The 20581-nt window shown below is 42.7% G+C and overlaps 1 protein-coding gene across 1 annotated transcript in view; it reads left to right on the top strand.

The window, feature by feature from the left end:
• Positions 1-20581, top strand: part of DAAM1 (dishevelled associated activator of morphogenesis 1) — a 127173-nt gene that overhangs the window by 95577 nt on the left and 11015 nt on the right. Inside the window, exons 17-21 of the mRNA XM_052646284.1 lie at positions 105-211; positions 7430-7514; positions 12666-12772; positions 14572-14660; positions 18510-18678. Of these exons, the coding sequence (XP_052502244.1) occupies positions 105-211; positions 7430-7514; positions 12666-12772; positions 14572-14660; positions 18510-18678 (557 nt within the window). The remainder of the gene's footprint in view (positions 1-104; positions 212-7429; positions 7515-12665; positions 12773-14571; positions 14661-18509; positions 18679-20581) is intronic.

Consider the following 20581-nt stretch of genomic DNA (forward strand, 5'->3'; position numbering starts at 1 on the left):
CTGTGCGTGTGTATGTGTAAACAGCAAATATAAAGGAAAACTGTGTGTCTGAAGTCGGAATGTCCCTGTTTGACTTTGATGGATTTCTTTCCTGCTCTTTATAGAAAGAAGCAGATGCCATTGATGACACACTGGGCTCCAAACTTAAAGTCAGAGAGCTTTCGGTGATCGATGGTCGGAGAGCTCAGAATTGCAACATCCTTCTCTCGAGGTATTGTTGATATTCTCTCAACATTTCTGGTAGGACCAGCTTTTCTATCATGTGGCCCCAAACCACGTAATTGGACTCGTTCTTTTACCTGGACTCTACTGAGGGTCAGCTCTCCGAGTTTCTTCTGTCCAAGGTGAAGAGGGCTCTTAGTGATTACTTTCCCTCATGGGATATGTCAGAGTTGGGGCCTACTTTCTTGGGGTTTAATTCCCACAGACTCCTAAAGTTTAAAAAGCAGACCATCTCAAATCAATGTTTTGCTTGATTATTCCAGTGAGCCTGTAAAATGGACTTTACTGTTATTTATGCTTCTTGGCTTTAGAGTTATTAATACTTTGGCCATTGAAGTAACACTGTCACAGACTCAGTACCCACCATGAAGCCTCTGTTTCATTTTGCTTCTTAAGTCACCCTTTTATACTTCAGATTCTATTATTTCATGTTCTTTGTGAACATTTTTATGACTAAAAATATGTCAATAAACTTCAGTAAAATGCTAATTTATCCAGTTCAGCCCTGTTCAAAAGTATTTTTCATAATTGATGAACCATCATGGTCCTAGAGCTTGAAAAAAAAGAAATTTGGGAGCCTGGAATCCAACTATAAATAGCTTCAGGGAATGTGTCAGCTGGTCTTGGGCATTTCAAGTAGCTTTTCTGAATCTTTTCTCTAAAAAGGACTTTCACATTAGGCAGAGATACCTAATATTAACGAGGCGAAGGAAAATGTAAAGAACCCTGAAGTTTGGGGCATTCTGTACAATCTAAGTCACATTGGTTACACTCTGGAAAGAAGGTTAAATCTGTATCGAGCCTGGCGCAAGGTGATTTCTCTTTCAGGAAGAGTGAAGATGGAAAGTAGTAGCTCTTATTTTTCACATAGCCTTAAGAGTAAATTTAACACAAAGCACTGCTGCTTGGTTTGCAGTATAGAAGCTTGGTTAATAGCCAGATGTATATTACTTTAGGGAGAAAATGTTTCTTTTAGAGAAAGAGAAATTGAAGCTTGGTAGATGTATATTACTTTCGGAGAAGGCAATGGCACCCCACTCCAGTACTCTTGCCTGGAAAATCCCATGGACGGAGGAGCCTGGTAGACTGCAATCCATGGGTTCGCAAAGAGTTGGACACGACTGAGCGACTTCCCTTTTACTTTTCACTTTCATGCATTGGAGAAGGAAATGGCAACCCACTCCAGTGTTCTTGCCTGGAGAATCCCAGGGACGGGGGAGCCTGATGGGCTGCCGTCTCTGGGGTCGCACAGAGTCGGACACGACTGAAGCGACTTAGCAGCAGCAGCAAGACCCCCCTGAGTTTTAATACAACTAGTAAGGTAATATGAAACATCCTATTAGCTCTTACTTTTCTGCACCTGGCTAGAAGCTGTGTAAATGGCCAGGCCCTGTGTTTATCCCCACTTGTATTCAGGAAGACACTATTGAAGATAGTTTTGAAGGTCTACATTTTCCCTATAGACTGTACAATTTGTTTTATTACAACTTCTTTTTACAAGTAACATTTCTACTTAATAGCAAAATTAAATGAAAATTTAGAGAGAGTTTTTTTTTAAACCCTAGAACTTCCCCCTCTATTTTGTGCTTTTGCAGTTTAGAAGAGCCCTTTAAAAACAACTTGGCAAAGAGAGCCATCACTTTGAATTTTTATAGTATTTAAGAGCTCTAACTGTGACTCAGTTCCTCGTAAACAGATCATTCTCAGTACAAGATGCCACCGAGGGTAATTACACTAGTTATAGATAAGGTTACAACTCTTTCTGGCAAATTTCCCATCCCATTATTGGAGGGATTGTTTCATATTTGTCATATAGCATTCCCTTGTTACATCAAAAATGTCAAAGGCTAAGGTGACTTATAATGTGAATATGCCTGAACTCTCTAGTAGACTATTCTAAGAACTTGTCTTGTGTCTGTTATCTGTTAATATCCAATTTAATGAATAAATATTACAATGAGCACATAACATTGAAAATGTATTATGTGTGACAAGCTGATTGTGAGACCAAGTTACCCTTATGGTAATTGGGCCTTGTTGATCAGGGTCTAAAACCTTCTATGCCACAGAGGAGTCGGGACCACGTGCTTTTCTGCTCAGTGCTCAGTAGTTTTACTCCCTCTTCAGGAAAGCACAGGACAGCTAAAGGTAAAAGAAATAAAGCAGAACTAATTTGTTTTTTATTTAGTTGTTTAACCACTCAGCAGTTTACCTAGCTTTCACTCTTCCTTTTCATCAGCGATGCATGACTACACACAAAAGGAGCAAGGGGCTTCAAGGATGGGAAAGATGCTTTTGATGCTTTGATGCTTTTTGTCTTAGAGTTGTCACTTTGGAGTGTTTAATTGCCTGGCACTGTGCTGGATGCCGTAGGATGTCCCAAGACTTAGGATTGCACTGTTGCCTTTGGCAGCACATGGCTAATTGGAGAAGAAAAATGCCACAGGCAAGATGACTTGTGAACAATGCAGGCCTTAGACTGGTCTGGCAGGAAGGAGATGGGGAGCCCAGCCAAGGGAGAGAGGGGACAGCAGCAGGGTTTTCCTGAGAAAGTGGGCCTTGGGTTGGGGGGGCCGGTGGGAGGCAGTTCCAAGGGTACGCAGGAGCAGAGGCAGCGGGGTGGGTAGGTGGCGCGCATTCAAGCAGAGCTGTAGAGAGAGCTCTGTGGTTGCAGTCTCTCACTTGGATTAAACTAGGTCAGGCAGGAGCATCTGAGATCCAGGTCTGGTGCTTTTGTAACAACCTGAATCCACCCAGAGTCAGTCTATAGAATGGAGGTAATGAAAGTAGTAGGTTAGTAAAAATGAGAACCCAGCGTGCGAGAAGCACTAACAGAGTGCCTGCACGTGGCAGCTCCTCAGTCACTGGCCGATTATATTCCCAGGGGATCCAGAGCCTTTTGCTCCAGAGAAGAGCACTGTCTCAGTAAGGTTTTGAGTTCGATCTCATGGGTTTGCAGGATAGGTTGGAAGGGGTCAAGAGCTGAAGGCACAGGCTGCCATCAGACAGGAAGCTCTTTTTGTTGCTCAGCTAAGACCTGATGAGGAACGGACTGGAGAAAAAAACTGTCACTAGCATTTGGAGACTGACTTTGTGCCTGGGGACGAGTAGGAGTGTTTCCAAGCTGATGTCAAGATCTCCTTTCCACACGTACTGCCTTTCTTCTTTTCTGCTTATTGCATTCTCAAAGTCTGGCGACCCTCTCTCTGTGTCTTTTCTTGCTGACTGGGAGTTTAATTTCCAGCAATGTAGTCATTATACCAGATTCCACCACAGCGAAAGCCCATGGCATATTCTGTGGGCAGTATTGTAATGTGCACATGTCTGCAGTGTTTGGTTATCTTTAAAAACTCTTCCTTACCCACACACTGCACAAGTTGATGGACCATTTGGCCAGGCATAGGTTCCATGCCCTCAGCTGGAGCCAAAAAGGTCAACTGGAAGGAAAGCCCACCTCATCTCAGGGTCCAAGCAGGGGAGAAAGTGCACGTGCTCTTACCATGAGAGGCCAAGGTCTCTCATCACCCAGAAAGAGGCTGTCTGGAAGATGGGGTGCTTCAGGCCACTGCAAATCCCACCTGTCATAAACCTGAGAAGTGAGTGGAATAGACGTGGTATGCTGGAGAATTGTTCCTCAGGCCCCTGGCAGAGTCAGCCAACTGCTCTGGTGTGTGTGTATAGGTGACATGTGGCAACTTACAGTTCCCTCGCCTTTATTCCCTAAACATACCTCTCCTCTCCTTTCAAAAAGAAAAACAAAAAATCTCGGAAGCTGGCTTATATTGCAAAATGAACCCACCTAAAATACACTTTTATGACGTGTTCTGCCATTCTTTTTTTTTTTTTTCTTCCAGATGCTCATGTAACATGACAGCTAGGGTGTAGTAAACCACAAAAAGCTACTTTAAAGTGGAGGGATTTGGCTTAAATCCACTGAAACAGAGCTCAGACTGATCTTGCCACCCATCCTTAACTTAGTTTAATTGCACCTGGATGTTCCAGGTCTCTTGGCGAATTTTTGAAATACTTGAGTGGAGCAAGGTGGAGTTAAATACCAGTTTTAAATGGCCAGTTTGTTTCCTGCCTTGCAGAGCAAGTTGAAGTGGGTGTCTCACAAGTTGCCACCCTCCTGCATGCCAGAACACTGCCAAGCTCTCAAAGCCATTAAAAGTTTAGGATTGGTAGGGTCCTTCAATTACAGAGATTAGTGGCTCATTCGGTGGATGATAGATGATACTAAGAACTCTTTGGCAACCTAGAGAAGCCTCCCAGAGGGCCCCGGACCCCTCTCCTCTTTCCCCAAAGGTACAGCTGCTTTGTCAGCTCCCACAGGCCACGTGCAAGGCAGGATGTTGACAGGCAGATTTTCTTAAGTACTAGCCATTAAAGTCTCAAGTCTCTTTGTGGGCCACATTAAGAGAAACCAAAATTGTTATGAATTAGTGCCAGTGTTTAGTCCAGACAGCCTCAGGGGGTTGAAAAGCATAAATATATACAATTTCAAAAGCAAGAAGTTCTGCACTCCATGCGGGGAGCTAATGAAATGCAAATCTGATATGTCGAGTATTGTTCTCACTTTGATGTTCAACTCCTTTTCTCTTACATGGAAAACAGAAGGACTCAGCAGAAAGACACCATAAAGTGGTTCTCCCAGTTGGTGTGAAAAGGACACAGAACTAATCTTTTTTTAAATAAGTGGAGGTTTTCTCATAATTTTAGATGTTTCCACAGCCCGCTGGTTTTCATTCATGGCAGTTTCAACCTTACCTCATCCCACTTCTTTGGCCTTGCTGGCTACACCATGGTCTTTGCCCTCACTTGACTCAAGAGTCTTTAGTGTCCTGAAATCTAGGGCTACCCAGGGCCCATGTGATGGAGATCTTGAGCCAGGATAGAGTTTTCCCCTGTTGTATGTTTCACCCATGCCAAATTAACTTATTTGTGCCATTTAAGTTGGATGGTTTTACATCATGATATTCTAGTGACCATGTTCCTGGCAAATGATTGTCTCCAGACCAAATCAACTTGGAGAAGTCTGTCTGGTCCAGAGTCTCTGTCCATAGCCCAGGAGTTATGATGGTGCTACAACTTGGACTAGGGAAGAGAACAGGTCTCATTCTAGAACATGAACAAATCGGCGTGTTGCCTAGGTGCTCTAGTTGGGTTTGAAAGCACAAAATAGAGTAGTATTTATACAATAGGATTCCCCAATCTGTTCCTTCCTATTGGCCTTTATTGGTACATGAAACAACATGCAGTATCAATGGCAGGATGGATCTTTAACAAGAGCATGTCAAAATCTAGAGAAAAGGACAGACAAGAAATGTCCAGAATGAGCTGTGTCTTGCCCAGGTCCTTTCCTCCCCATGGGCTCTGTGGCCACCCGTGCACTCATCCAGCCCTCTTGGGAGAGCATAGGTAGCCTTTGTTTGGAGTGTTTCTGCCTATCATCTGATTCTCCCAAAGATTTGTTTCAGTTGCTCAATCATGTCCAACTCTTTGCCGCCCCATGGACTGCAACAAGCCAGGCTTCCCTGTCCTTCACCTTCTCCTGGAGTTTGCTCAAACTTGTGTCCATTGAGTCAGTGATGCCATCCAAACATCTCAAACATAAGCACCTTTAAAATAAGCACCATAACTTCTTTTTTAATACTCCTGGGCCTAATGGGTGCTATGGACAGAGAGGAAAACTCTAGTGAAATAATGGCTCTGAGAGCACTTTGGGAAGTTTCATGATAAGCCTACTTATTGATCAAATAGCTGCACTTGAATAATAATGTTATATAAGTATTGCTGCTTTTTTTTTTCCCTGGGTGGAAAAATCTGCCTTGCAGAATATACATAGTTCATTGTGCTCTTTCTGTAGTGAGACACTGCTAACCATTTTGCATGTGCTATTTCACTTTATACACACAAAAATATCCTTTTAAAAAATATATAGTTGTTATTATCTCTGTTGTATAGATGAAGCAACTGGGGCTAAAGAAAAAAAATTTTCTAAGGTCACACTGGCCAGGAAGTGTCAGAGCCAAGACATGATTACAACCTGTCTGATGCCAGAGCCCCTTCCTTCAAATGTTACACATGAAGGCTATATGCCTTGCTCTATATTTGTGTGTTTATGTCTTTATCCTCTGTCCTAAATGTGATTCTTCTTGAAGGTCATAAACAAGAATGAATCAAATAATGTTAATATGAAACCTTAGTGGTAGCTTATAAGGAAGTAAGAATTTTTAAATATGTCTGGGTCTGATGCTTATAAGCAGGACAAAAGAATGACCCTATTGTATCAGCTAATAATCTGATTAAGATTTTTTGCCCCAGTTAAGACTTTTGGTTATATCTAATAAAAACATATTTTTACAAGCACGTTTTAATTTCATCTTTTTTCCACATTCAACACTTAGTTGTCCTGCCGTAATCAAGACATAAATCCTTCATATAAATCAGTAAATCATAGGAATTAATGGTAGACAGGAAAACAGAAATCGGATTTGAGTTTTTGCTTAAATCCTTCCCTATGAGATATTAACTAGATAAGCATTATTTGTTAAAAAAAATTTGGGATTAGCAATCAACAGTGTTGGGTTTGTGTTAGATACTGTGCCTTTGTATGCGTTTGACCTTGGGCAAATCACTCAGCCATTATGAGCCTCAGTTTCTCCCTCTATTAAAAAAAAATCTTCACAGTTATTTTGAATCCAAAACGAACTAACATATATGAACATGCCTCTGTGTTATTTTGTATATCAACTATTCAATTTTTTAACAATAACATTCTCAACGTGCATTTTTAATTTGAGAGCAAACCTTAAACACTCCTGACACATAATCAAGTTAAAAAGTTAATTTTCCTCTTTGACCTGCCATTCATAAATATTATGTATTAAATAGTTGTACGTGGGTGTTTTCCCTACTTCTCATATTCCAATCCCTTGCTTAAGGAAGCTAAATGGTAGAACATTAATAGCTTTGTTCTTGGTGTCAGCAGAGCATTACAAAGCCCAGAAAGAATGTTAAAGCCATTTCAAAATACTACTTTTAGGTGCAACACAGTCAGGAAATAAAAATTTTTTTCCTTGAGAGATTTTGAGAAAAATGGTACCTGAAGGTTGGCAACTGGCGTAGCAAAATGAGTTATCTGGTATTAAATTGTTAACAATATCAGCTTGAGTAGTCACAACAAATTAAAACATTCTTTCTCCAGGTTGAAATTATCCAATGATGAAATCAAACGAGCAATTCTAACCATGGATGAGCAGGAGGATCTGCCCAAGGACATGTTGGAACAGGTGAGCTGCTGGGTAACACTCAGAGCACAGGTTATGCCAGACTCGGCGGGGAGGGATACTAAGGAGACCTGGTTGTTGTTAGTACACAATTTCCTCACCTCTCAGGAGAGGAGGTTAGGTCAAGGTTCCACGTGGCTCTGTTAGGAGGCTCTAGGACTTGCTCCTCCCCTTGCTCCTCAAAATGATGGGTGAGAATTACGGTCCTGAGCGTTAAATGCCTAGGACCCTTGATGCCAGAGTCTGTCGCTCACGCTGCTGCCAGCAAGTTGCTACTCAGCAGGTCACATAAATCCACTGGCTTTAGTAGGAAGTGTCTGTTTCACCGGAATACTGAGAATCTCAGCATTGTGAGATCATGGCCTGCACTGCAGAAACTGAATCACTGCTTAATCCCTGACACATTTGTGTCTTGGTCTTGGCTCACCATTCCCACAACCGCAAAAGCCACGGTCAACCCCCTGGCGCTGTCATCGGCACTCGTATGTGTCATAAGGCAGGGTGTGCACTTCTTGGGGCTGGGTCCTGTCTTTGTAAATTGTATCAGACTCTTCTTGTGTTGTAAATGGCAGTAAATTCAAATGCCAGGGCTAGCAAGTGTAGCGTAGACTTAAACACAGTCAGTAATCATCCTTGTCCATGAGATCTGGAGATAATTTGTAATTTTTTATGGCCAAGCAACAAGTCAGATGTGGTGCCCTAGCCTCTCTTCATGCAGTATTTCCATAACACACTCTGTGCAGCCACTCCAGCCGTGTTGTGTGTTGTCAGCAGCTTGGTTCATTCATCTTCCAAATGATACTGTTGGTAATATTGTGCTGGTAGATAACCCCAGGGATTGTTACCTATCTCTTGGTCTGCGCCTAAATTTTCCTGTGCTTTGTGGGAATGTCTCTGTGTGATCTAATCCTGTTCTGTCTCCTTGTCTCCTTGTCCTGCCGCAGAATCACGTTTTAAGAGGGTTTGGTCACAAGGCCGCACCTGTTTCTTAGAGCCAGGTCCACCTGAGGTCATGGGTGGACACAGGTGATCACGATTCCAGGCTGAGCCTGAGGTATCACCTCAGCTCCCAGGAGTAAGGGAAAAGGCTGTTTTGCTCCACTAACAGGGATCCGGTGGCGGTGGGCTGCTTCAGCTGGAGCGCCTGTTTGCATGTGCCTTCTCTCCTGTTTTCACTGGTTTCCCCCAAGGCCTCAGCCTCGAGGTGGGAGGAGTGACGTGTGCGGTGTCACCACACCTCCGTGGGCCCGCCCCTCCCTGAAACCTCTGCAGCTGCAGTCATCCGGGGTGAAAACCCTCACACTCAGCAGTGGAAAAACTTTTTCTGCTGTCCTTTTAAGGTTTGATTTAGTTCCCAAAATAGTTAATGACTATGTTTCCAAGTCTGTTAGGATGCTCTGTGCATAAATAGTTTCAAACTATTCCTAAACTGAAAATTCCTTTGTCGAGCATTTTGCAGCTCCTCTCCTTACTCTGCTCTCCCTCTCAGAACACTCAAAACAGAGCCTCTGCCCCCGAGAGTGGCGCTCCACTGCCCTCTGTCCCTCCCCGGCCCCCAGGTGACCCTGCTTTGCAAATGCTGGCACCAGAAACTGCTTCACCCAGCGTGAAGAACTAGGCAGAAGGCACTTTGGTCGTTAGGTCTTCAGCCTCTGTCGACAAGGTTGTATGTTTAATATTCCACCAGATCTGTTTACTGTGAAATTGCATCCAGCAAAATTCCTCCTTGAGGGAAAGGATTTCTAAAGCTTGCCAAAAGAGCTTGTAGTGCAAATAGAATGTACTTCAGATAAATACAGGGGGACAAAGAAGTCTACTGAAGCAGACTCTGGCCAAGTGGGATACTTCTGACCTGGCTCTCCTGAGATCTCTGAGTGTCGTGCTCTCTGCTCATCTCCCAGGCTCTTTCTTTTCCTGCTTACTCTAACCCTCCTTCCTGTGCCTGAACACAGCATCCTTTACGACTCAATATGGTCTGCATCTGAGCCAAGTTCATCCCCTCCTCTCCTGCTGCTTTTAGTCGCTGAGATCAGATCTCAGATGAGGTCACTCTTTCTTGGGATGCACACCTTTCTCCTCATCACCAGATGTTTGTCTGACTCTTCATTCTTTTCAAAACTGTCCATACACTGTCTGTTCTCAACTCTCCCTTGAGAAGGCCCAGGCCTTTAGTCTCAGCCTCTCACTGTTGCCCTTGTGAATAACAAGAGAGAGAGAGAGAGAGAATGCTTGTGTTATCCTGAACAGGGGTGTCCGTGGACTCAGCAGGCAGGTATGGGGTATCCCTGATACTAGAACTGAATTCCAAAAGGTAAAAATTCAAACTCAGGGGAAAAAGCAAGCCTTGTGCTCCCCCTTGCTCCTTCCTTCCTTTGCCCTACCACCTTCCCTCCTGCATGGAGGAAGCACAAGAAGACGTGTGTCCCATCCAGTGTCACCACTGGAACAAGGGGACACCCATGCCTAGACGCTCTAAGGCTGCCAAACCTATGGACTCCCTGGCGTCCGCTTCCACCTCTCTTCCCTCCACCCTGTGAGGGGAGAGGGGACCCCTGGCCTTTGCTCTGGCCCATCCTTTCCTTCCAATCAGAGGACCCTGCCCCTCTCCTCGAGGTCTTCCACCTCGCCCTCTCAACATGTAACTTGTTCAAGTCCCAGCCCTTCACATGCACAGACCTCTTAAGACTGCCCATCCCCATTTGCTACTGTGCTCTCTCTCTTTTGACACAGTCAGTTCTTGAAAGCCTGTTCACTTTTCCTCGCCTCCCTAAAGCTGTTCTCACTGAGGATTTGTACTTCCTTGTTGCCAGAGCCAGGGGACACTTTGCAGTCCTTATCTTCCTTGATATACTGGTGGGTGTCACAGCGATGGCCGCTTGGCCCATGTGAAACGCCTCGTTCATTGGCCCTGTAACTCCACATGGGTCCCTCCACTGCCTCTTGTGAAGGTCACTCTTCTTCTCGTCCTCATCCCATCGATGCTGGCTTCTCTCAAGGCCTGCTTTTCTTCACTTGATGGAACCCCTGGTTACCTTACTCACATCTGTGCATGTTGTAACCCACACCAGAGCTTTGTCTTCCAGATTTCTTTGGAATTTCAGACCATCTATCCACCTGCCTACTAAAAATCATGGGCTTCCCAGATGGTTCAGTGGTAAAGAATCCTCTTGCCAATGCAGGAGGTGCAGGTTCGATCCTGGTGTCTGGAGGGTGCCCTGGAGAAGGAAATGGCAGCCCAGTCCAGTATTCTTGCCTGGAAAATCCTGTGGACAGAGGAGCCTGGTGGGCTACAGTCCATGGGATTGCGAAGAGTCAGGCACGACTTAGCGACTGAGCGTACACACTACTAGAAATCATTGCGTTGTTGCCTTGTCAGTATTTCAAACACTAAATTCATCTTCTCCTCACCCACCCTCCTCCAACCTTCTCCCTGTTCCACTCTATGTATCTCCTTGCCTGGATCGCATCCTTTTGACCCTCGTTTACCACAGTCAACAAGTCAGGCCCATTCAAACCCCACCCCCCCACCCCCAATAGCTCTAGAACCTGTCCACCACCTATTCCAGGACACCACTAGATTACTGCATCAACAGTCTAATAACAAGCCCCAATACTTCTGGATCCTGTCTGATTTTCTCCATTCTGCAGGCAGAGTGATCTTTTTAAAGTGCAAACTCATTCCCCTACTTAAGATTTTATGTTACATCCCATGCCTTCAAAATAAAGACTGAATTTCCTATGAAGCCCTTGCTCCCCCCTGCCCTCCCCGACTGCCATGACAGCTGCTCTTTCTCCTTTATAAATGCTACGCTGCCCATTCCAGACCTCAGCCCATTCCAGACCCCAGATAAGCACTCTGCCGGGAATATATTTCCAACCTCACGTCATTCATCTTCTTCCCTGTAGTTCCACTTCTCTTTCTCTGCTGGCAGTACCCAGACTGACTGCCTTTTCTGAGGTCCCTTAGTTAAACCGAACAAACATTTGAAAGTCTGCTAAGTGGACCACCCAGTGCCAGCACTGAGTTACAGGGAGGACCTTGGGGCCCAGAGGCTCAGTGTAAATTTTTTCTTTTAAAGTCTGAGAATATTTGATCTAGAAAATAGCACACACTACACACAGGCCTGGGCATTGACATACATGTTTGTGCTTTTAAAGGAAATTAGACACATACAGAAGTGCTTTTTCAACTTGAAGTATTATCACTCTCTCTTCTACATTCCATGCTCATTTCTTCCTCCAAAATAAAATATGGAATCAAAAACTTCAAGTCCCTCTGTGTCCCTCTCACCCAGCTCTACATAGAGCAAACAAGGAGATGGAATTAGATGAGCCAAAGAAATAAGCAAATTGATTGGAAAATACACATAGAATTACTCATTCCAGCATGATGTATAGAAGAAAAAAAAAAGACAGCTGGAAGTCGAGACCCAGGTTCTATTTCTGAAGATCATATGCACTTGTTTTATAATGCTGGAGAAGTGGCCTAATCTCTCTGGAACACTGATGTATCATCTTCTCATGAGAGTATTGAATCTCCAAGGTCCCTCTAAATGGTCTCTGTAAAGTAAGTCTGGGAAAGAACTTCTCAATTCTGACTGAGAGGCATTAAAGAACAGATAGGTACCAGAAGTGAATCTTACACCAGTTTAACTACTTTCAAGTAAAAATAGAAAGGTTTTTTCCCCTCATTTTGATTGAAATATATACATCACTGTAAATTTAAGGTGTATGGCATAATGGTTTGACTAACAAATCTGAAATGGTTTCCATAATGTTAAGTTAGCACCTGTCATTTCATATAGACAAAATTTTTTTAAAGCGAAAGTTTTTCTTCCTTTGTGATGAGAACTTTCAGGATTTACTGTGTTAATAGCTTTCATACATATCAAGAAGCAGTGTTAATTATAACCATCAGGTTGTACATTACACCCCCAGTACCGGTTTATCTTGTAACTGGAAGTTTGTACCTTTCGGCCACCTAAATGGAAAGATTTTATCACTTCTATTGTATCGTAACAGTCACCTATGAGGAGAGCTTATAAAATAAAAATTGAAATTTCATCGTGGGACAAATTTAACTGAAAGGGTGAAGAATTAGGACAATAATTTAAATTATAAACCTCAGTTTTAATATTTGTGTGTACTTTCTAGCTCTTGAAATTTGTTCCTGAAAAAAGTGATATTGACCTGTTGGAGGAACATAAGCATGAACTGGATCGGATGGCCAAGGCTGACAGATTCCTTTTTGAGATGAGCAGGTGAGTTTGAAAATGTTTCGAAAGCAAAGACACCCCTGGCCTTTCTAAGGAAGTGAAACTTTAGATTCCTGTTGAATTATCTGGGCCAATTAACCTGGATTAACTTGAAGTCTTTTTAAATCCCCCACACCTCCTCAAATCTGAGTTGTGTGGAACTTGACTGTTCCGTTTTTGTGCATTCTTGCCCATGGGTAAGCCAGGGTCAGGGTTTCTTCACAATTATCTCTATCTCTGGGCCTCTGACTTTGACCTAATCAAGTCATAACTTTTCCTGGTTCCAGTCAGCATCATTCTTCTCACCATTTTGATCTCCTGGGATTCTAGCTCACTCTTCCTTGTACTTCAACATCTCAAGGTTGTTGTAAAATAGAAAACAGTGGACAGACTCAAAGGTAACAGCCTGGAGCCCACATAACAAAATAGCCAGGGCCTAGATGTCAAATCATGACACATGCAGACATCACTAATCAATCATGGCACTCTTCCCACGGAGCCTTGGCAAGCTTTCTCAGCCCTTCTCCAGAAAGCCCCGCAGCAGCCTCTGCTCCGTAATTGAATTTGGCATGTGAGCTGAGTCGATTTGCCATCCCAGGCCTAGCGAATTGATTCTGCATTAGGCAAGAACCAGTGGTCCTGAAACTCTCAGTCAACCTCAGGACAGAGCGCCTCCCCTGAGTGCCGATGGCCTACATGGTGGCCAAGGTGAACGTGCCTCTCACTCTATGTTTCTGCTGTGTCTGAACTTATTTTTGTGTCATCTCAACTTGCCATTTCGTATATTACTGTAGAATAAAGGATGGTTTTGAAATTTTGACAGGTGTGCATTTGTCCTATTGTGTGGACAAATACATGACCACAGTAGCTGCCACTTAGTAACTGTCTAGGTCTTTGCATGCATCTTAATCCTTCTATCAGCACTGCCAGGAGGGCTGTCAGGCAGGGAAATATTTTCTGCCAGCTAATGGAGGAGTTAAGGTTCCTGCTCAAGGTCACTGAATAAGAACAGAACCTGGGCTGCATCTGTCTGATTACATGGCATAGTTTTGGATGAGAGCTGATCCCTGGTCCTCCTAAACTGAAGTTTCCACTGAAGAGCAGATCAAGCAGTGATTTCAGAAGGTCTGGCTGAAGTGCCCACTCTCACCCACTCAGAAACACCAGGCAGCCTGTCCTGGTGGCGGTCGGAGCCCAGTTCCCTGTTATCTCAAGGTGCTAGTTGCTCTCCTGGAAGGCAGAGCTTTCCAGTTCTGAGGGGCACAGATAGGGAGCCAGCTGTGAAGAAAGAGGAAGGTGTGGGGAGAGACGGTGTAAGGAAAGAAGCCTGGAGACAAGTTTTACCCTACAGTTCTGCCAAAGGCAAACTTTGTAGAAAGTGAGGCAGCACAGGAGGAGGGCAGGCAACAGCCTCTTATCTGCAGCAGCAGAGGGGAGTCTTTACATTTTCATTCCTTTTTATCTCTTTTCTGCTCTCAAGAGCTGCTGGGACTCTGAGGAAGAGAAAGGGGCTTTAGTCAACAGCAGTTAGCTCAGTTTCTTTTAGCAACTGCCTAAGCTGATTGGAGCTGAGGACCTGCTGCCCTTTCTGGATGCTGGAACACACCCTGTAGGGCAGTGGGAAGTGGGTTCTGCAGACATAGTTGTGCTCAGGCCCTGTGCTTCTGTCCAGGAGAGGAACTCTCTGGGGAGGGGGGTGGGAGGGAGGAGAAGGGGGGAAGGCAGCACAGGTGCTCCAAGGTACCATCACCTTTGAGGGAATATAGGTGTCTTAAGTGTTTATTAGTTGATGCTTGCTCTTGCAGAATTAATCATTATCAACAAAGACTGCAATCGCTGTACTTCAAAAAGAAGTTTGCAGAGCGTGTAGCAGAAGTGAAACCCAAAGTAGAAGGTAAAGTCAAGTCCCTCAGAATGAAAATGCTATTCATCCCAAGTGCTCATGTACAAGTGCAATGCAAGTGCATATAGTCAATAGAATCCCTTTGGTGATTTTTTTTTTCCCCTTGAAATCTGTTGGAATTCTGGCAGATAATTATTTAAGGTCTGCATTCAGCTTGCTGGCCTAGCCTGAGTTCTGGAGCTCACACACAACCCCCGGGCTTTTGCTATCTGGGTATTGGTGAGGAATTTGCTTGCTACTGACACCAAACCTACAGTTATCTTTCTTACAATGGGGTCTTACTGGATTTTTCTTTTTTTTTAATTAATTAATTTATTTTTTGGAGGCTAATTATTTTACAATATTGTATTGGTTTTGCCATACATTGACATGAATCCACCATGGGTGTACATGTGTTCCCCATCCTGAACCCCCCTCCCACCTCCCACCTCCCTCCTCATCCCATCCCTCTGGGTCATCCCAGTGCACCAGCCCCGAGCATCCTGTATCATGCATCGAACCTGGACTGGCAGTCCGTTTCACATATGATATTATACGTGTTTCAATGCCATTCTCCCAAATCATCTCACCCTCGCCCTCTCCCACAGAGTCCAAAAGACTCTTCTATACATCTGTGTCTCTTTTGCTGTCTTACATACAGGGTTATCATTACCATGTTTCTAAATTCCATATATATGCAATAGTATACTGTATTGGTGTCTTTCTTTCTGGCTTACTTCACTCTGTATAATAGGCTCCAGTTTCATCCACCTCATTAGAACTGATTCAAATGTATTCTTTTTAATGGCTGAGTAATACTCCATTGTGTACATGTACCACAGCTTTCTTATCCATTCGTCTGCTGATGGACATCTAGGTTGCTTCCATGTCCTGGCTATTATAAACATTGCTGCAATGAACATTGGGGTACATGTGTCTTTCAATTCTGCTTCCTCGGTGTGTATGCCCAGCAGTGGGATTGCTGGGTCATAAGGCAGTTCTATTTCCAGTTTTTTAAGGAATCTCCACACTGTTCTCCATAGTGGCTGTATTAGTTTGCATTCCCACCAACAGTGTTAAGAGGGTTCCCTTTTCTCCACACCTTCTCCAGCATTTATTGCTTGTAGACTTCTGGATAGCAGCCATTCTGACTGGCGTGAAATGGTACCTCATTGTGGTTTTGATTTGCATTTCTCTAATAATGAGTGATGTTGAGCATCTTTTCATGTGTTTGTTAGCCATCTGTATGTCTTCTTTGGAGAAATGTCTGTTTAGTTCTTTGGCCCATTTTTTGATTGGGTGGTTTATTTTTCTGGAATTGAGCTGCGGGAGTTGCTTGTATATTTTTGAGATTAATCCTTTGTCAGTTGCTTCATTTGCTATTATTTTCTCCCATTCTGAAGGCTGTCTTTTCACCTTGCTTATAGTCTCCTTTGTTGTGCAGAAGCTTTTAAGTTTAATTAGGTCCCATTTGTTTATTTTACCAATATTCTGGGAGGTGGGTCATAGAGGATCCTGCTGTGATTTATGTCGGAGAGTGTTTTGCTTATATTCTCCTCTACGAGTTTAATAGTTTCTGGTCTTATGTTTAGATCTTCAGTCCATTTTGAGTTTATTTTTCTGCATGGTGGTAGAAAGTGTTCCAATTTCATTTTTTTACAAGTGGTTGACCAGTTTTCCCAGCACCACTTGTTAAAGAGATTGTCTTTTCTCCATTGTATATTCTCCCCTCCTTTGTCAAAGATAAGGTGACCATAGGTGTGTGGATTTATCTCTGGGCTTTCTGTTTTGTTCCATTGATCTATATTTCTGTCTTTGTGCCAGTACCATACTGTCTTGATGACTGTGGCTTTGTAGTAGAGCCCAAAGTCAGGCAGGTTGATTCCTCCAGTTCCATTCTTCTTTCTCAAGATTGCTTTGGCTATTTGAGGTTTTTTGTATTTCCATACAAATCATGAAATTATTTGATCTGTGAAAAATACCGTTGGTAGCTTGATAGGGATTGCATTGAATCTATAGATTCTTTGGGTAGTATACTCATTTTCACTATATTGATTCTTCTGATCTGTGAACATGGTATATTTCTCCATCTATTTGTGTCCTCTTTGATTTCTTTCACCAGTGCTTTATAGTTTTCTATATATAGTTCTTTTGTTTCTTTAGGTAGATATATTCCTAAGTATTTTATTCTTTTCGTTGCAATGGTGAATGGAATTGTTTCCTTAATTTCTCTTTCTGTTTTCTCATTGTTAGTGTATAAGAATGGAAAGGATTTCTGTGTGTTTATTTTATATCATGCAACTTTACTATATTCATTAGTTAGCTCTAGTAATTTCTGGTGGAATCTTTAGGGTTTTCTATGTAGAGGATCATGTCATCTGCAAACAGTGAGAGTTTTACTTCTTCTTTTCCTATCTGGATTCCTTTTATTTCTTTTTCTGCTCTGATTGCTGTGGCCAAAACTTCCAAAACTATGTTGAATAGTAGTGGTGAAAGTGGGCACTCTTGTCTTGTTCCTGACTTTAGGGGAAATGCTTTCAATTTTTCACCATTGAGGATAATGTTTGCTGTGGGTTTGTCATATATAGCTTTTATTATGTTGAGGTATGTTCCTTCTATTCCTGCTTTCTGGAGGGTTTTTATCATAAATGGATGTTGAATATTTTCAAAGGCTTTTTCTGCATCTATTGAGATAATCATATGGTTTTTATTTTTCAATTTGTTAATGTGGTGTATTACATTGATTGATTTGCGGATATTGAAGAATCCTTGCATCCCTGGGATAAAGCACCCTTGGTCCTGATGTATGATCTTTTTAGTATGTTGTTGGATTCTGTGTGCTAGAATTTTGTTAAGGATTTTTGCATCTATGTTCATCAGTGAGATTGGCCTGCAGTTTTCTCTTTTTTGTGGCATCTTTGTCAGGTTTTGGTATTAGGGTAACGATGGCCTCATAGAATGGGTTTGGAAGTTTACCTTCCTCTGCAATTTTCTGGAAGAGTTTGAGTAGGATAGGTGTTAGCTCTTCTCTAAATTTTTGGTAGAATTCAGCTGTGCAGCTGTCTGGTCCTAGGCTTTTTTTTGCTGGATGATTTCTGATTACAGTTTCAATTTCTGTGTTTGTGATGGGTCTGTTAAGATTTTCCATTTCTTCCTGGTTCAGTTTTGGAAAGTTGTACTTTTCTAAGAATTTGTCCATTTCTTCCAAGTTGTCCATTTTATTGGCATACAGTTGCTGATAGTAGTCTCCTATCATCCTTTGTATTTCTGTGTTGTCTGTTGTGATCTCTCCATTTTCATTTCTAATTTTGTTGATTTGATTCTTACTGGATTTTTCTAAAGGAAGATTTGAGGCTGGTAGTTGGTTTGATTTTGAGGCTGTTCAATTTTTAGCTGTTTGAAATGTGGGCAACTTATGAGCACAGCACAGAGTGCAGGCTGGCCTTGGGGCCCTAATGACACCTGCCAGCTGTGACATGTCACACGTTTGCCCAGTTTTTCTACTGGTGAAATTGATCAATAGTCCTGTGATCTGACTCACACCAGGCAAGAAAGGGTCTGCAAATGAATATGGAAAATGCAGCTGACGCTCTATGTATTCCTAACTGCTTACAGTTGGTGAGTCAACCAAGAAAAAGAAAGGCTGGGATTGTGCAGCTGCCTCTGGGTCTCTTGAACAACCTGAGCTGACTCTCCTGGCCCCCTTGTGTCTTGCTTCTGGTATCGGTGTTCAGAAAGTGCTCCCAGCTAATCTAATGACCCCATCTTACATCTTTGGTGTCTGTTATCGGGTGTGTGGATTTAGGATGAGTATCACTGAAAAGTCTTGGTTGTAATAGTTTTGTGTATTTTGTTTTGAAGCAATTCGTTCTGGCTCAGAAGAGGTGTTTAGGAGTGGTGCCCTGAAGCAGTTGCTGGAAGTGGTTTTGGCATTTGGAAATTACATGAATAAAGGCCAAAGAGGCAATGCCTATGGATTCAAGATATCCAGCCTAAATAAGATTGCCGACACCAAATCCAGTATTGACAAGTAAGTATGGAGGACCTGTGAGCACTTGGGTCGGGGCTCAGCTTTGTACCTCTGGGCCTCCTGACACTCAAGTGTCTGGTCTGCACTTTCTCCTTCTCGTCCTCCTCCGAAACTGATCCTCTCTTACCTCAGGACCACGTGAATCCCAAGTTCCCACTGGGCCAGTTATCCTTCATTTTCATTCCACAAGTATATCATCTAGTCCAAGTCTTTTGTGTTTGGGGTTTTGTCAGGGAAACATTTTGTATCGTGTAATACGTGAAAGGCAAGTTCACACACCAGAAATATACAGCCAGATGAGGTTTCCCAAATTGGACACATCTGTGTAAGTAGTGCCCAGATCAAGAAACAGAACATTACTAGCCTCCTAATAGTCTCGTCGTGACCTCTCCTAATTGCTACTCCTCCACAAAGATAAACTAACAGCTGAGGATATAATGTGAAGCTTGCTGGCTTTTTAGATTGTGTTTTCCTTGGTACCTGGAAGCGAGCAGATATATGAAAAGATGAGTGTATATATGCGTTCTGGCTGTTGGTGTTCAGCTGCTCATCCCAAGACTCATTAAAATGCTTCCTAGAAAGTGTGTCTTAAGTGAACAGATTCTTGTTAGAGACACCAGGATATGAAAATGCACTGGTGTCATTTACCGGCAAGGCATTAGGCATATTAACTCTAGCTTCCCTGAGAACTGTGGTTCTCTAAAGTTCTCACTGTCTTGGAAGGAATTGTTTCTAAGGTAAACTTCTCTGTAATCTGAATTCATTTTAGAAATACGGCTCTTCACCCTAATTATTCCCAACCAGTGAGCTTTTTACTCTGTATTTTCTATAGGGTTAGTGAAGCATAGCATAATGGCAACCTTGAATCCATCCTATAAGAAATAAGCAATGTGTTTAATTGTAGAGCTAAGCCTTATTTTTGCATTGTGTAGAAATAGATTAACAAAGGGCAGCTGATACACTCTATCACCACCACCTTATTTTTAATGTAAGCACTCGATCCTTTCAGAGCCCTTTCACATTTGGTTGTCACAACAGCCTGTGAAATCGCCAGAGCAAGTGCTGTATCGCCTGTTGTCAGATAAAGAAACGGAGGCAAGGGTCAGGGTCAGGTGTCTCATTTAGCTTGTCTGAGGTCACAGCCAGCAAGGTGTTTGGCCTTACAGGTATTTGACAACTGTTCTAGTGGTCTGCCCACAGCTTTCCTCTACCAATAGGCAGATCTTATTTGAAGGTTGTAGTAGATAACTGCAGCATCTTACTTGCATGTGAAAAGCAGCCATCTTTTAAGGAAGAGAGTTCTCTTCCTCTGAGCTTATAGGTTGGGGCAGAAGATAACCCTCACCACCAGCCACAGGTGGAGGACCTCTCCACACACAGGTGTGTGCACACATAACATGCCCTTAATGCCCTTTGCACCCCACCCTTCCAGCTTACTGATAACCTGGCACTTACTACATGGTAATCTACTAGTTAATGTAAAAATTCCTCCAGTACACAATTAGCCTTTTCAAAATATTAAAACACAAAACCATTTCTGATCTTTTTCTTTTCCCTCTTCACTCTGCATTATAGGCTTGTTTATGGTAATGAGCAGAGAATAAGAATAATCCAATGTGTGATGTCTAGTTATTGTTTTTATTATTCAGGAATTTATATTCATTCAAATCAGGTGTTATTTGGATAACAGACAAATATAGAAATTGATCTAGTTTTAAGTCTTTCTCCACACAAAAAAAAGGTATATATGATTAATTAAATATTTATTTCTCTGAAATAATGAAGGAAAACAGCATTAGTCTTTCTCATGATGGGCTCTGGAATTTGCCCCTCACACAACCAGCGCATGGCAGACACATAGATTCTGTGAATGGCCAAATTGAAATGGAACAATACAGCTGAA

Source organism: Budorcas taxicolor, chromosome 10, assembly GCF_023091745.1.
Source record: "Budorcas taxicolor isolate Tak-1 chromosome 10, Takin1.1, whole genome shotgun sequence".
NCBI classification, from domain to species: domain Eukaryota; kingdom Metazoa; phylum Chordata; class Mammalia; order Artiodactyla; family Bovidae; genus Budorcas; species Budorcas taxicolor.